This window comes from Pterocles gutturalis, unplaced genomic scaffold (assembly GCF_000699245.1).
Source record: "Pterocles gutturalis isolate BGI_N339 unplaced genomic scaffold, ASM69924v1 scaffold5496, whole genome shotgun sequence".
Taxonomy (NCBI): Eukaryota; Metazoa; Chordata; class Aves; order Pterocliformes; family Pteroclidae; genus Pterocles; species Pterocles gutturalis.
In genome coordinates, this window is record NW_010097620.1 from 25,755 (window position 1) to 41,967 (window position 16,213).

The 16,213-nt window shown below is 38.8% G+C and overlaps 1 protein-coding gene across 1 annotated transcript in view; it reads right to left on the reverse strand.

The window, feature by feature from the left end:
• The window catches only part of CRACR2A (calcium release activated channel regulator 2A), a 34,670-nt gene that overhangs the window by 13,652 nt on the left and 4,805 nt on the right, over positions 1–16,213 (reverse strand). Inside the window, 4 exon segments of the mRNA XM_010079470.1 lie at positions 4,907–5,221; positions 7,469–7,515; positions 9,028–9,090; positions 11,107–11,302. Coding sequence (XP_010077772.1) covers positions 4,907–5,221; positions 7,469–7,515; positions 9,028–9,090; positions 11,107–11,302 — 621 coding nt within the window.

Genomic DNA, 16,213 nt, shown 5'->3' on the forward strand with positions numbered 1-16,213 from the left:
ACTAAGCTAAGTGGATGCTGGAGAGAATATTCGTATCTTCTGTTGAGTAGGTCATTATTCCCAAGACCTTTGTATGTAGATCAGGAGTTGCTTAGGGAAGAACACTGTAGCACCAGCTCATTTGCAGGGGTTGCCCTAGCTCTCCTCCTCTCCTGTTTTGTGCAAAGGTCAGGGAGGAAGAGGGAGATAGGGAGTTTGTTCTTAAATGCTGCAGAAGGGGAGGAAGATCATTGGTGCTTCTCTCACTAGTTTGTTAGGAGGGGGTTGTGAGGAGGGAAGGGGACCGAGCGAGGGAAAGGCCCTCCTCTACCAGGCATCTGAGGTACAGAATCCCTGAGAATGCTGACTTCAAGGAGACATCAGAACTGAACTCACCGCCTGACAGTTCTTTAAATGGGACATTGAAGTCTGGCCTTGCAAATGTTTTCTACAAATATACTGAAGCTTTACAGAAAGAAGCAGAAACAATACAGAGCTGCATTTGATGGGGAGAAAAATTAATAAAAACTCAAGCTGCTGTCTTTCTTACTATGAGGAAAATTCATTCACTGCCATAAATTTTGGGGACAAAAATACATGTCTCTTTCATGAGCTGGGCTAATAGCCCATTATAACTATACAAAGATTTCTTATCTTATTGTTCACTTCTCCTTTTTTATTAAAATCCCAAACTCCACTACAACTATAGGCTCCTAGTAATAGATACATCTATATAAAGCACTTTTTCCAGTTCCACTGAAAAACATTCCCAGCTTATTAGTCTGTATGCTCTGGGAAATAAAACAAATTAACATACAATCAACAGCTTGGCACCATTTTCATAGTGCTTCTGAGAACAACAACTAAATACACGGACTACATGACCTGAAATACATTGTCCTTGGTGGTCATACACACCTCAGTAGGCACTAAGACTCAAAGACACCAGAGGCCTTCAGGCTAAGTCCCAGCATAATAGGCAGTCATTTTTCATTGCGAAGTATCAAGTCCACTCATGATAATAACCTTAATAATCAGACTTGATTCTCAAATTGCATCTGAACACTATACTATGGGATAAGCTTAGTAGTCTGCATAGTCTGCTTCAACAAAGTGCTGATGGGATAAAGGAATAGCAGTGGGATGTAGATTTACTTTAGTTTGCATTGCAGTCTGAAAAAGTCTTCCCTAGATGTATCTTTTGTGTGGTCTTCCTATAACAGTAGCAAGGTCAAATAACCCACCTACATTTTTTTGTGCAATTTAACACAAATGTGGAAGATGGCAGGTATAAACATAGTGGTTCATATTCCATATTGAAAGAACAGAGGGGAGAGGAACTGGATCTCAGGCAGAGGTTTTGGACAGAAAATCTTTAATTTCCATTATGGTTCCTTCAGGTGTTTTCCCAATCACATTTCTGCTTATGCTAACTGAAGCTTTGTCTTCATTGCCACTCAGAAAAATGTTCTACCTGACTGTTAACAAAACACCAGTTTTGCTGACCTCATGTGCTGCTGCAAATTCTTAGACACTTTCAGAAGTCACCTTCTATAGGATGGAAATGGAGTTGTTCATTTCTAAAAGGAGAAAAAAAAATGACATTGGTTCTACTCGCCTATAAGATGCAGTAGGTCATAAAGGATTAGCAGCTAAATGACTGTGAATGTATGAGTGATAGAAAGGCTTGATGCCAGCAGCTATGAGCCTGAGTTCAGTATAGTATGCAATGAGATCATGGAATGCAGTAATACAAAGCCATGTAGGCTACAGGAACACAAAAGGTGATTAATTGAAAAATACAGCTTGTCTCAGATCCTTCATCTTACTCGTGCAAAACAGAGAATTATAAGACTTCATATCTGAGAGACCTACATATGTAACAACTGCATGGAATCATTCTGCCTCCTTTGCCCAAGTATTTCCAGATCCTACACTTCCTTATACTTGCAGATCCTTTGAGCAGCAAGACATGAGGAAAGAGAAGGACTGGCTGCAGAAGACAGTCCAGTTGACATATGGCCCTGACACTCACACCTCATAACTCATGATGCAGAAAGAAGGCAGTTTTATTTTTCTGAAGTTTTCTTCAGCCCCAGTTGAGGATTATATGCGGAGCTGCCCTGAAAACACAAATTGAATACCACTCCTTCTAGCCCAGGCATGCTGTCCGGACAGAGAATCTGTTTGTGAGCACTGTATGGAACAAGATGATTTCTGATGTCTAAATCTCACCGTGGTGATTCCAAGATCTGTCACTTAGGAAATGCAAAGTTGTATGAGAAATTAATCAGACTACAGCTGGTGTACGGAAGGAGATGAAGCACTACTCACACAAAGCAGCAGTGGTCAGACACACAGCCTAGAGACTGCCCTAAGCAACGGAATGCCATCAGTTGAATAGTCATCAGCACGCCTAGTTAGCAGGCCAAGAGGACCATGCAGGACTGTGCATATATTTCAGTGCCACATGGACAGAGAGTTTATCAGAAAGGAGTATTCTGCTGTGTTGTTTTTTTTTTTTAACTATTTTTTATTTAAAAAAAGCAATAAACCAACCCAAATTAAGGGCTGGGCTAAGGCACTGACATTTCATAGGGAAAAAAATAATGGAGTTCTAAGTGACCTTTGGAAATGAACTTCTTGTTTTCCCTCACAATGCTTGTTTAGAAACTGAAACAAAATATTTTCAACAACCAGACAGGAGATATTTTATGACTTCTTCTCTTCCCTCCCTGCTTGCTCTCAATTGCTTTTTAGGAAAAAAAATTATAAGAAACAAGATCTGAGGGAATACCCAGTTCCTACCCAGCTCAGAGGAACTACTTTCAAGGGGCATGAATGCCAAAGCAGAGAAGGTGGGACAGGTTTGTCCTAGCTGGACCTGATGACCTACCTGGCTTTTGCTGTCTTAGAGTCCAGTGATTCCATACTTGGAAAATGTGATGCAAAGTAAGTTATATAGCAAGTAAAAAGTATGCATTGTATTAAATAATTTCAAAGGTTGAAGTTCTGTTCTGTGCTCTATACTTTTTATTAAAATGTACCACTTAGAAGTTATGTAACCTTGGCATAATTCTGTCATCATTTTTTAAGAATGCTTGCTTCTTCTAAAAGAACTATATAATTATGACCAAGCATACATATTTTTCCTACACTTTAATCTTTTTAATATGTGCTTCAAGAATCTAAAAATAAGTAATACCTGAACAATAACAATAACATTTAGAAAACAAGCACAGCTAGCCCTGAAACAATAGCAGTGCAAGAAGGACTTTCGACTCCAAATAAAGGTACCTTCCAGCATATTATTTTAAGGATTATTACTGTATGGTGAATTAATTGTTAACATAATCATACAAGCTAAAGCTGGAAAAAAGTATGAATTTTTATTTGTTCATTAAAAGTCTTCTAAAAAAAATAAAAAGCAAAGATATTTGTTCTCATTATTTCTTACATAGTGTAACAGATTAATTGTCAACATAAACATACAAGCTAAAGCTGGAAAAAACGTATGAATTTTTATTTGTTCATTAAAAGTCTTCTAAAAAAAATAAAAAGCAAAGATATTTGTTCTCATTATTTCTTACATAGTGTAACAGCTACCAAAGCTGACTCAAAAGCATCAGAACATGAGAAATATCACTTTTTGGAATTAAAAACCCCCAACATTTCAAAAAAAAGAGAGTTGCTTCTTTTTTTAGACAATTGCTGCCTTTCAGTGGATCTTATTGTGTTATCTATTACAAGGCTTAACTTCACTTTTCCTAAACAATCTTTCAGACATAAACCTATACACACATTGTCTGCAGTTACCACTCCTTTAGGTTGAGTTTCCCTTCTTTGCACCTTCAACATTTATCTGCAGTATATTTCCATATCCCTCTTCATGCAATGGCTTAATTTGTCATTGTCTTGGGTCAGTACCACCACCACGTGGTCGCACCCTCCCCCCCTCTCCTCCAGGTAAGATGGGGAAGGATAAGAAGGAAAAAAAAGTGTAACCTCGTGAGTTGAGATAACGACAGATCTTTAATTATACCCCACGAGGAGAACAAAAGAAAGGAGAATATGACAATAAGACAAGATATAGAATACAATGGAAACACTGATACAATGAAATTCTCACCACCACGAGCTTCACAAAAGAGACCCCTCTCCCGGCTAGCTTCCCCTTATATCCCGGGCATGACGTCAGCATGGTATCGAATATCTGGCTATGCCCAACTCCCAGCTTCTGTGAAGAATTAACCCTATCCCAGCTGGAGCCAGGACAGTCATGCTGTAACTTAAAACCAGAAAATAAATAATTTTAGATTCTAAGAATAACTTATTACCCTTCAACACTATTTCATGTTTTCCAAGGGCCTTTAGGATAGAATAGAATAGAATAGGATAGAATAGAATAGTTCCAGTTGGAAGGCACCTGCAACAATCATCTAGTCCAACTGCTTGGCTTCAGGGCTCACCAAGTTAAAGCATATTATTAAGGGCATTGTCCAAAAGCCTCTTAAACACTGACAGGCATGAGGCATTGACCACCTCTCTAGGAAGGCCGTTCCAGTGTCTGTCCACCTTCTTGGTAAAGAAACATTTCCTAACATCAAATCTGAACCTTCCCTGACACAGCGTTGAACCATTCCCACGTCCTGGCACTGGATAGCACGGAGAAGAGATCAGCACCTCTCTCGCTACTTCCTCTCCTCAGGAAGCTGTAGAGAGCAGTGAGATCACCCTTCAGCTTCCCTTTCTCCAAACTAGACAAACCCAGAGTCCTTGGCTGCTCCTCACAGGACATGCCTTCCAGCCCTTTCACCAGCTTTGATGCCGTCCTCTAGACACAGTCAAGTACCTTAACATGCTTCTTAAATTGTGAGGCCCGGAACTGCATACAATACTCCAGGTGAGGTCCCCTTTGCCCCCTTACACTTGACAGCGTTTCCTTCCCTACAGGCTGCCCTCCAGAAGATGATGGTGAGCACTGCATTGTTCTGTTTTTCTTATCCACTTCCACCTCAGAAGAAACATTGTCATCTTCTACAGGCCACCTGTTCAGCTGCTTATCAACCAGCCTGTCAGGAAGCTGGGGTAGGTGATCTTCCTCAATTGATATTATTCTTTTGAGATGCAATGCTTTAGACATTCCTCCAGTGGCTCCAGCATCAGGCTCTACAGAGAGAATTCCATTCAGTCCAGCAGAATTCCTTCTCTTTGAGTTATCAGAAACATCATCTTCGTCAAGTTAATGGCTAGACAGAGAAAAAAGTAAGTACACCACAAAAGTATCTTGGACCTGGATTCCTGTTGTTTCATTTTAGTGTAACTGAATTTAATTTTTTACAACTCACAGCAGGCATAGTAGTTTCAGTCCAACCTCTGCTGAAAAGTCAGCTTATCATACAATGTGTATGCATATATAGCATGCTTGATAATTATAAGCATCTTGGGGAAAGCCATAATTTATGGGGAAACCCTGAACTAGAATACAAAAAATTAAGATTAACCTAATTTCTAACCTCATGGAACAGCTAAAGTAAATTTCTCTACTGCGACTTCCTACTGCCCTCCCCCCTCTATTCTGAAATAACTTCCCAACTCAGACCATTTCTATGTGTAATCTAATTCTCTCTTTAGCAAGTAAGAGAGAGATGGGTTTGTTTAATGTGGATTAAAAAAAAGGCTAAATGGGGATTCAACAGAAAGGGAAGTGTAGATAAAATAGATCCATGGTCTTCTTAGATGTGTGCAATGACCACAGATGCAAGTTGCAATAAGAAAAATGCTGACTTGATACAGGGAACAAAATTTCTTCATGAGACTGGTGCAGCAAGGGAACAGGTGCCCAAAGAGTCTGTGGGACCTCCACCCCGATGTCCAAAAACTCAACTAAATAAGGCCCTGAGCAACCTTGTCTAGTTTTGGAGTTATCCCTGTTTGAGCAGGAGACTGGACTAGAGATTGGATTAGAGACATCAGAGGTCCTCCCCACCTAAATTTTTCCATAATTTTTGTGCCGTAATTGCTTTTGCCAACTATGCTCAACTTGTCAGTACTGGACTTACTAAACTGTGTCTCTGAAAGCTTTCCCTCCTTACACTTCATGACCCTGTGCCTGCAGGGACATTGTCTTATGCTGCTATTTCAATTACTAGTCTTCTTTCTAACCCCTAACTCCTCTTGTCTCAAAGGAAACATGCTAGTCTTTCACTGAGATCACCATCTTGTTCCTGTTAATTTCAAGTTTACAACCACACAGATGAGAATTAAATTCTCCATGTTTTACTGGATCCACATCCGATACTTTACAATAGGACTGCTGTCCTCTACAATGAGAGGGGAAGAGGTATACTCTTTCAGGGACTTACCAAGAACATTGTACCACATCAACACAGGGCAAGCTTTTGGGCCTCCCAGCATATACACATCCACAAGGGGGAAGTCTCTTGCCTTTGCAGACAGCACATGTGAAAATTTGCCTCTTTATTTCAAAATTTCTTAAAGAGCACAGTAATCTTATAGCGACAGACACTTTAGAAATACATGCTTTGAAAAGTCCGAAGGTATCAGAAGGAAAACATTCCACATCTTTTTTCTTTAAGCCTCATCATACTCAAACAGGGAACACATGAAAAAAAGTTCTTACCTGTTAGGCAGCATCTTGTCCTCTATGTATTTCTGCAGAAATACAAAATACCTCTTACTAATTTACTCCTGTTGTTCATTAAGGTTAACTGCCTTCATTCCTAATGGTTAAATAATGCAATGAATATGAAAGAAAAAATTGTAGAAAAAATCCTAGAGGTGTAAATGCTTCAAAATCCTGATTGATAAACAATCAGAATATGGAAACTTCAGATCCTGCAAGAATTCATCTTATTTGTAAACTAAGTGGACCACAATAAAACAGCATAATATCATGGAAAGAAGTCAATAGATATATGGTGATTTACACCGGCAGCTTCTTATAAGAATAAGAACACAAACAAGTGTTAACTTAGTCTCCTCAAGCCAGAGTACTTCTGGAACTGCTTAGGGGCCCATTCTCTGCTCCTGGATAAAAAGTTAATGTGATCTGCTCCTAGCCAGTACCGATAGGTATTCAGATACTGATTCAGGTACTCAGATATTGTACTGTTGTATAAACATTTCAGGATATTAGCTCCTCTTGACTGAACAGATTAACACAATTTAATTGTTCAATTTTTAGGTTATTTTGTCTTCTCATGATTGCATCCTTAGCTTCTTAAAAAGTACATTGATCTCCCTCAAGACAGCACCAACTTTGTAATTCTAAAAATGTAGCTCTTAAAATTGTTCAGCAAATTTAAAAATATTATTCTCAAGTGAGAAAAAAACTATATAAGTTAAGAATGGGGCAAGATTAAAGTAGCACAAGAATTTGTCTCCTGCACAGACTTCTGATCCCCTTTTTTTGAGGCTGTTCTGATACGTTTGCTCAACATTGGGTTTGAAAAGAATAGTTGCTTACCTGTAAAAATATGTTACATTCATCTTTGAGACGTTTGTTCCTCTCTCCACAAATAAAAGAAACAAAGGCCAAGTATTTAGAGCTACTGACTTTTCTACTCAACACTAATAGATAGACTGGATAGTTGGCAGTGTAAAAGGCAAGACAAATGCACTTTAATTTGGCATATTTCCACCCTTGATCATGCTTTATTTATATTTTCACCACAGCCAGTTCCCTGTCTGGGCCACTGAATCTCCGGTAGGGCTATGCTGATTAAAGCTAGCTGGCATCTGGCGCTCACTCTGGAGTTTATCAAAATAAATGCCTTAACACATTAAATCAGTTCTGGTCAATATGCCTTTGCTTACTCTAAATTAGAATGTTTAAAGCATTTCACAGTAAAGCTGACCCGTTAATGTGGAGAGGGTGTAATGAACATCATCTCTATTCATCTGGTGACAGCTGTGATGGCCAGTTATGTCACTCTTATGGCTACAGTTGTGGCTGCCATGGAGAAGTCTCCCTAGGAAAACATCCATCTTCCATTCATTATGCAGAAGAGATGAAAATGTCAAGAAATGGAGACTCCCAGCAATCAGCCAGTTCTATTGAGATTGATAACACACCTGCTTCGTACATCATTCATTGTGTCCATCTATTGCTGGCCTGGCCACAAAAAAGACTGAGCAGCCATTACAGCCTTGGTGAACAGAAACAACCTCTGCTGTGAGATGTTTCCATCTACAGCACTATTACCAGCAGCAGACAAAATCACACCACATGGAGTGTACTTTGGGAAACACACTGTAAAGTTAAGAGCCCTTCCTCAAGCACGGGAGCTTTTCACGTAACTTTAAAATGAGGCCTCCTGAAGGAAATGCAGTGAATGAAGGCTTACAGGCAACTAAAATCTATAGCCTATGCAAACTTACCATTGAGTAAACAAAAACTAACATTGCTGCACATTAAAAAGAGGGTTACAATTGTCTGAACACAACTCCAAATTAATTAATTAATATATTAATCTATTACTTCTTAATTAATAAAGTTTATTCATACAGAAATGTTACAGAGAAAATTTGCTAACTATGTTTTGATATAATTTTACAAATAAATACTTTGGGAAAAGAGTCTTCATTTTGGCTGTACTCCCATCACTTTGGAACCAACAGAGCCTTTTAGTAAGGTTCAAGTCTCCTGTGGCCAGGCTTCTACCACAGAAGTGGCTTAGAACAATTCATCGTTGTTTTGGTTTACATTGGACTTTTGGAACGGAGATTGTCCTACAACACTGAATTGCCAAAACAAAGGAAATCTTTCATGTGTACTGCCTTCTACTGTGGGCAAGAGTGGGGCTTACAAAAGACAAAATTTTGCTATCTTTTTTGTCACTATCCTGTGGCAGGTTGTCCTTGGCTGGCTGCCGGATGTGTACCCAGCTGCTGTCTCACTCCCCCTCCTCAACAGGGGAAGAATCGGGACACCTACACCCAGTACATATCCCCACATAATTTCATCCTATAATGTGCCTCTTTAGAATGATACGATAAGTTCTTGAAATTAAGGTCTGCATTACTGTAAAAAATCCACCTGCTTCAGAAGTCCTGACTTCTCTCTCTGTAAGACTTCTGTACACCTCCCTGTAAGGAAAATAAATAAATTAAATTGTTCCAATGATGGTAACAACATTGCTAAAATGCTTCCTCCTAGGAATATCCACATTTTAGACTTCAGCTTCTCAAAACCTGTAGACTTTATTCTGCATGAATGGTTACTAATTATAAAAAAGTTCATTCAGCATAAAGCCCACAATACCACAGAAGTTTGAGTTAGCAGAGGAAGGACTACAGATTATTTAAAAAAAAATATATAGCTTTATTATAGCTTATTATAGCTTTATAATTTTTTCATCCAAAGAGCTTAATATACGCTGATACTGACACTTGCATCATTCAGAGAAGACATACTGCTGAAATCCTTCTCATGGCCACTGAAGACCATGTAACATTTTATCCAAAATTAGAATCTATCTTGCTGCTGGAACCATACGTCAAGCTCACACATCTACACTCCCTACAGTTTCTTTTCAGTTCCTGACTAACAGTTATGCAGCCTTGAACGCTGGACACAGCATCTCAGATTTTTACACTAGATTTACACTATTTACTTTGATTTAATGTAACTTGGTGTCTGGCCTTAAATGTTTTTTCCCTTTCAGTGGAGCCTCAAGGTCTTCCTGTGCACAGTCTGACCATCACACCCGCTTCAACAGCTGCTCAGGTCTTACCAGACTGATACAGATGTTTAAAGCAACACTGCAGGTGCAGTTGAGTAGGGTTGATCTCTAATTCCATAAAACACTGTTGAATCCACAGTACTTGGTAAATGCACTATTCGGCAGTCTGACCTCTAAGCAGATTTCCTCTGTAGCTTTAAAACCAGATCATTACACAGTCTTTGCTCTGTATCTGAAAAGAGAGGCCTCAAAGAGGAAACAAACCACCTCGAGGAGGAGTATTTCTACTGTCTACTTCCAAACCACACATCAAACACGCAAAGCTAAAATGAGTGTTATAAATGCAGCGATGATTCTTTAACAATAATTTATCAACAAAGTTCATTATTTATAACCTCAAGAAAAATTAAATTAGTACTAACTAAGTAAAGTTTGTCACGAAGCTCAACAGAAAAATAATATGACGTTTGATCTAATATTCTGATCTATCCTGAAATATGCCAAATAGCCTCAGCTCTGAGTTACATAGTTCATTGATGAAATGTATAGAGTCTGGCAAGATGTGCACCACAGTCTGGCATCCATGTGCTCTCCACTGGCAACAAGAGGGTTTTATAGATCCCTGAGCATTTTTTTTTAAACTACCTTCCATTAAATAGACTTCAGCGAACATTTCTGACAATTACAGCTTCAGGGTAATGTGATTTTTGCTTTGTGCAGAAGGCTGGAGCAAGACAGGTAGATTGATCTGTCACTTAAAGGCCATTTCTATCCTTCAAAACATGAACTGTAAATATTTATTCTTGAAAAATATTTTTTAATTCAGAGTCAGAATCTGAAATCCAAAACATTTGAACTGGAAACCCCAAAATAAGGGTTCTGGATCACCACAGGACCTTGTGTGAATTGTGATTTAGTGGCATAAACTATGTTTTATCCTGCTGGCCAGGCTTCTTGGTCAGAAATTATGTACTGGTCTTGCTTTTGATGAAGAAATGAAGGACATCCTAGCCATCTCATAGCCAGAGTACATTCTGAGAAGCAAGTTTCAGACAGACTTAGCTTTGCAGAGGATCATGTGCCACAACTGTAATTTTTGTAAGGAATCCCACTGGTATTTCAAAACAAAGACATACTTTTTAATCAATTAAACTGATTTTTTAATTCTAAGCACTCTCAACAAATGGGAAGTGGGGGTTGGGTGAACACTGACATTTTGAATAAGTAGCAATAAGATTCAGTAGAAGCTAGATATGCTACAGAAAATATGCTGAATTACTCGGAGAAAAATGACTAGCACTGTACTTGGCTTTGCTGGTGGTTTCTGTTTCTGACACAAACTTAAACCACAGCATTGAATATCCTTGAGAAGGAGGCTCACTGGCACCCTAAGCAAATGCACTAGAACCACTGCAGCTGCAGACTCACATCTTCTTCTCCTCATGTAGTCTTGATGCCTCCTCCTGAAGCACCTGTAACTCCTGTTGAGCCAGGCTTAGTTCATAAGATGTTCTCTCCAGGTCTCTCAGCAGTTCCTGGTTAGTCAGTTTCAGCTTGGTGTTCTCTACTTTGGTTTCTTCTTTGCCACTGAGAAGTTCCGTACATTGCTTCTCTAACTGGGATGGAAAAAAACAGAATAGGAAGTATTATAACTGAGGCATCTTGGTTTTGAGGCTTTCAAGTCTTAGAGTTTAGTTGAATAAGGAAGCTATTTCTACCAAAGCCAACATTTGAATAAATCATATGGTGCTCTTCCACTGCTCTGTGTACAGACATCATAATATCACACAAAAGCAAAGCCATTCCACTCTGTGACTGAATTTCATTGAGTTCAAAAATGCACCAGGACAAATCACAAAAAAGGTGTTTACAGAGCAGATTAGCAGTACTTGGTTGATATTCACAACTGCTACTTTAGACAATTTCCCACAATGACAAGTCCTACATAGAGCGATTCAGAGTTCTGCCTAAAATCTGTTAGATCTAAATCTGGCAGCTGATGAACCACGCCATCCCCAGTAATATCAACAAGCAGTAAACTTTTTGCCATCTCAGCTAAATCTGCCAAGAAGTGTGAATTAGAGCTTTTTTATTCACTTTTATATTCACTCTCCAAAGTATATACAAAGGAAAGAAACACCTTCCTTGTGAAACAGATAACAGCAGATGGCAGTGGTTTCTGGCATGTAAAGAAGCTCTACCTGCTTCTCCCTGGCTAAGTGAGCAAATTAAGATGACAGAACAAAGGTCAAATAGACTAAAATTAGTCCACTTCATATTAGGGAAGGCACTGCTGACCTGAGGATATAAAAGCTTTTTTTTTTTTTTTTTTTTTTTTTTTAAGTATGCATTTTAAGGGCTGTAAAATGTACTAGGAGCATTACAATGATACCAGTTCAAACCTCCAGATCTGATACACAATGGAGGATTTTGTTAGAACTCTCATTTTGCACATCCCAACAAGCAGAGCTGACCCAAACTAAAATCTGTCCTTACCAGCTCTGCCAGTCTGTTCACACTCCACAATACTGGTGATGTACTAAACTTCGTTTTGAATGTAACCTTAAGGCCCAGGTTCAAAACAAAAGCAGAAAATACTTTCTACAGCTGGGATTATGAAAGGTCAGGAAAAGAGCAGAGCAGGAGCAACTACCTCAGCAGCAGCACCAGGTTAATGTATTTGCTGAACTGTAGCTTCAGCAGGCTCACAGTTCATATGGAACACTGATTAGCTGGGTATTAAATGACTGCTGAGCAATGTTGGTTTACATTGATAGATCACTTCAGTTCCTGAGTACTGCTTCCATTCCTTGACAGAATTAGGTTATCTACTCTAAGTAAAAGACCAGATGCTTCAGGTAGTAGAAGACAAGACATTCTTATCCAGACAAGTGGCTTTGGGAGAAGCAAAAAGTGAACACACAAAGATGAACTTTCAAAAAGTTTAAGAGCAACAAATTGCAGGCAGAAAGTCCACTTACTATGGCCATCTGAAAACTTACACAGAGACTGGCCTGAAAATGTAACTGCAACGGTAGCCATCATAAGCTTCCAGAATCACAGGTACTGATGTTAGAAATAATTGCTATAAATCCAGGTGCTTACTATTGTGAGAAAAACAATCATGTTGAAACTACGCTCAACAGCAGATGCTCATATTTAAACTCTGGGACACAAGAAGAGGAGAAAGGGTGATTTCACAGCAATACAGAACTTCTTCCTTTCACTGTATCTACACAGTCCTTTAAGTGATGCTGTCCTGGGTTCAGCTGGGATAGGGTTAATCTTTCAGAGAAGCTGGGAAGTGGGCATAGCCAAAGGGATATTCGATACCATGCTGATGTCTTGCCCAAGATATAAGGGGAAGCTAGCTGGGAGAGGGGTGGGGGTCTTTGTGAAGCTCTCGGGGGTGAGAAGGTTTCCATTGTATTCTATATCTTGTCTTATATTCTCCTTTTTCTCGTGTTGTATTATTAAAATATGTCGTTACCTCAACTCATGAGGTTCCACTTTTTTTTTTAAAATCCTTTCCCCATCTTACTGGGAGGGGGAAAGGTGGGTGAAAGGTGGGTGGGGGAGGGAAAGGAGCGACCACGTGGTGGTGGCCCTGACCCAAGACAGATGCCAAACACTACTTTTAAAGCATTCATTTAAACAAATCCCAATACAGTGGAATAACTCATTAGGTGGATGTTCAGCTTGTATAGAATAGCATAGACCCTATAGTCTCTAGGTGCTTACTGGAGCTGCAAATTGTCTCTCATGGTCATCAAGTAGATGAAAATTGATTGGGAAAAACACATGGTCCATAGTCATGTTTAAGAAAATCTAGGAAGCAGAGAGAATTTAATCAATTATCACAAGTCACGCAGAGACACAGTAGCCGATGGTGTGTATTCTCTTTTTTTGACAAAAATGGGAGGAAAAACTCACAAGTTTAAAATATAGTAAAGAACTGGGGTTGTCCAATACAAACAAACTGTTGCTGAGGACAGCTGCTGCTGTCCCTCAATGACACATACACTAAGCACTCTCCATGCATTCCCTTGTTCTTAGTTCAGCATCCTTCCTGTATTTTTTTTCTTTTTTTCCTATTTATTTCAAGTGCGCGTGGAAGATAAAACATTTATACAGTGTTATAAGGCTGGGGATTATTTTGTTCTTTATGCCTTTCTTAACAACCCTATCACTTCATTTGCATTTTTGAGTGCTACTGATCCACGTTCTCGTGGATGTCTCACTCAGAATCCCAAGAACATGCTCTACAGAGGCTGTCATCAGCACAGAACCCATCATTTTATGTGAGAAGCCCAGTAACTCTCCTGCATTTTACCTGGTCCACACCTACTTCCTTCCCCTACTACAAGATTCTGTACTGTAGATGTTATGCTGGACATCCTCTGTCCCCAGTGCCTCCTTCTGAAATGTGCCATCACACATCCCTTGTGGTACGCTACTGAGAACACCTTGTGCTTTATCTAAGCCATGTAGTGCAAGCTGTTAATTCAAGATCATGGTAGCCAGCAAAAAGGCCTAGCCAAAGGAATCTCGGCCTACAAAAGGCCAGTCAATGTGGAATTAGATCAGTATTTCAGTCACACCAGGCAGAAGACCCTCATAGGGAGACTTCCTCTGGCTAAATCAGCAGTAACAACACTGAACTCATCTTGTTTGGAAGTTTCCTTTCACATTGTTTATAATAATTTCCAATACAGGAATAATTACATTGCACTAAAAAAAAAAAAAAAAAAAAAGAAAAAAAAAAGAAAAGATGACTGTCATGGTTTAACCCCAGTTGACAGTAAGCACCATACAGCTGCTCATTCACTCCCCCCCGGTGGGATAAAGGAGAGAATTGGAAAAGTAAAAGTGAGAAAACTCGTGGGTTGAGATAGACAGTTCAATAAGTAAAGCAAAAGCCGTTCATGCAAGCAAAGCAAAACAAGGAATTAATTCACAACTTCCCATCAGCAGGTAGGTGTTCAGCGATCTCCAGGAAAGCAGGGCTCCATCGCACACAATGGTTACCTGGGAAGACAAGATGCCGTAACCCCAAACGTCCACCCTCTTCCTGCTTCTTCCCTCAGCTTTATATGCTGAGCATGATGTCATATGGTACAGAATATCACTTTGGTCAGTTGGGGTCAGCTGTCCCAGCTGTGTCCCCTCCCAGCCTCTTGTGTACCCCCAGCCTCCTTACTGGTGGGGCAGAAAAGGCCTTGACTCTGTGTAAGTGCTGCTCAGCAATAATTAAAACATCCCTGTATTACCAACACTGTGTGTTTCCAGCACAAACCAAAAACATAGCCCCATACTGATTACTATGAAGAATAACTCTATCCCAGCCAAAACCAGCACAAAGACTTATTAATGATATTTGGAAAAAAGCATTTGTATTACTCCCCAGAGTTTCTCTCATATAATCAAGCATGGAAATTGTAATTAAACCAAGCTACCATTACCGCCTACAAGAATAGATTTAATTATTAAGTATATTTCCATGTAAAAGGAGGAGGCAAAAGTGACAGAGTTCTCTGAATAAGGCAAATATTAGCCAGGTGGAAGCTAACCTAGCACACATTGATATCTAGGTGAATGAAGAGTAATACCAGAAAATGAGTGGAGTTACAGTGCTATAAAAACAGATCAGAGGAAAGATGAGAGTCACTCTCAGAGATTATAATCAGGAATTAGAAAAATATATGTACAAAACACTGTCTCTAACTGCACCAACTGCATTAAAATAAACAGGCTAGGCTGCTATACCAGAAAAAAAAAATTCAAATACTGATATAATGGGTACCAATCAGCTGGTTCAATGACAAAAGTTTCAATTGCCATCAATTATTTAAATAAAACTATATCACTTATCACATCATTAGAAGTAGTTGATTCAATTTGTCCAACACAGCTTCCTTTCCACTTTCCATAAAATAAAATGGAAAGTTTAGATTTTATGGTACTATGAAGATCCTGTCCTTCAAAAGCACCTTCGCTGAGACTCATGCAAATTCATAAGGGAGAGGGGAAATGACAAATACAAATTATGAATAAAATAAAAAATACAGCAATACTATTAATAATAAACAATGCAATGAATGGGAAAGGAAAATATAAAATTAGATAAAAAAGAATACTAACAAAATTAACACAGACATTTTTAATGTTCTCTGATATAGGCAATAGTAGACAATAATCATAAGATAAAACTTCCTGATACTGCTGCTTGTATTACATGATTAGACTAGGCTTACAATTGAATGTAAGAATTTGAATAGCTTCTGTGGTTTTTATACCAAATTTAGAACATATATTCTAGAGAACCACAGGAAAAGGGGTTTACAGAACTACTGGTTGATAACTAAGTTTTAAGCATAGATTTAAAGCAAAAAAAAAAAAAAGGCAAAAAAGGAGAATATTAAAATATAACCATTACAAAATTATGATAAATAATTTCTTATATTTTTGCAGCTAACTTCAGACTAAAAATGCCTGATTTGTGTGCCCCCAAAGCTATCTTCAAAATA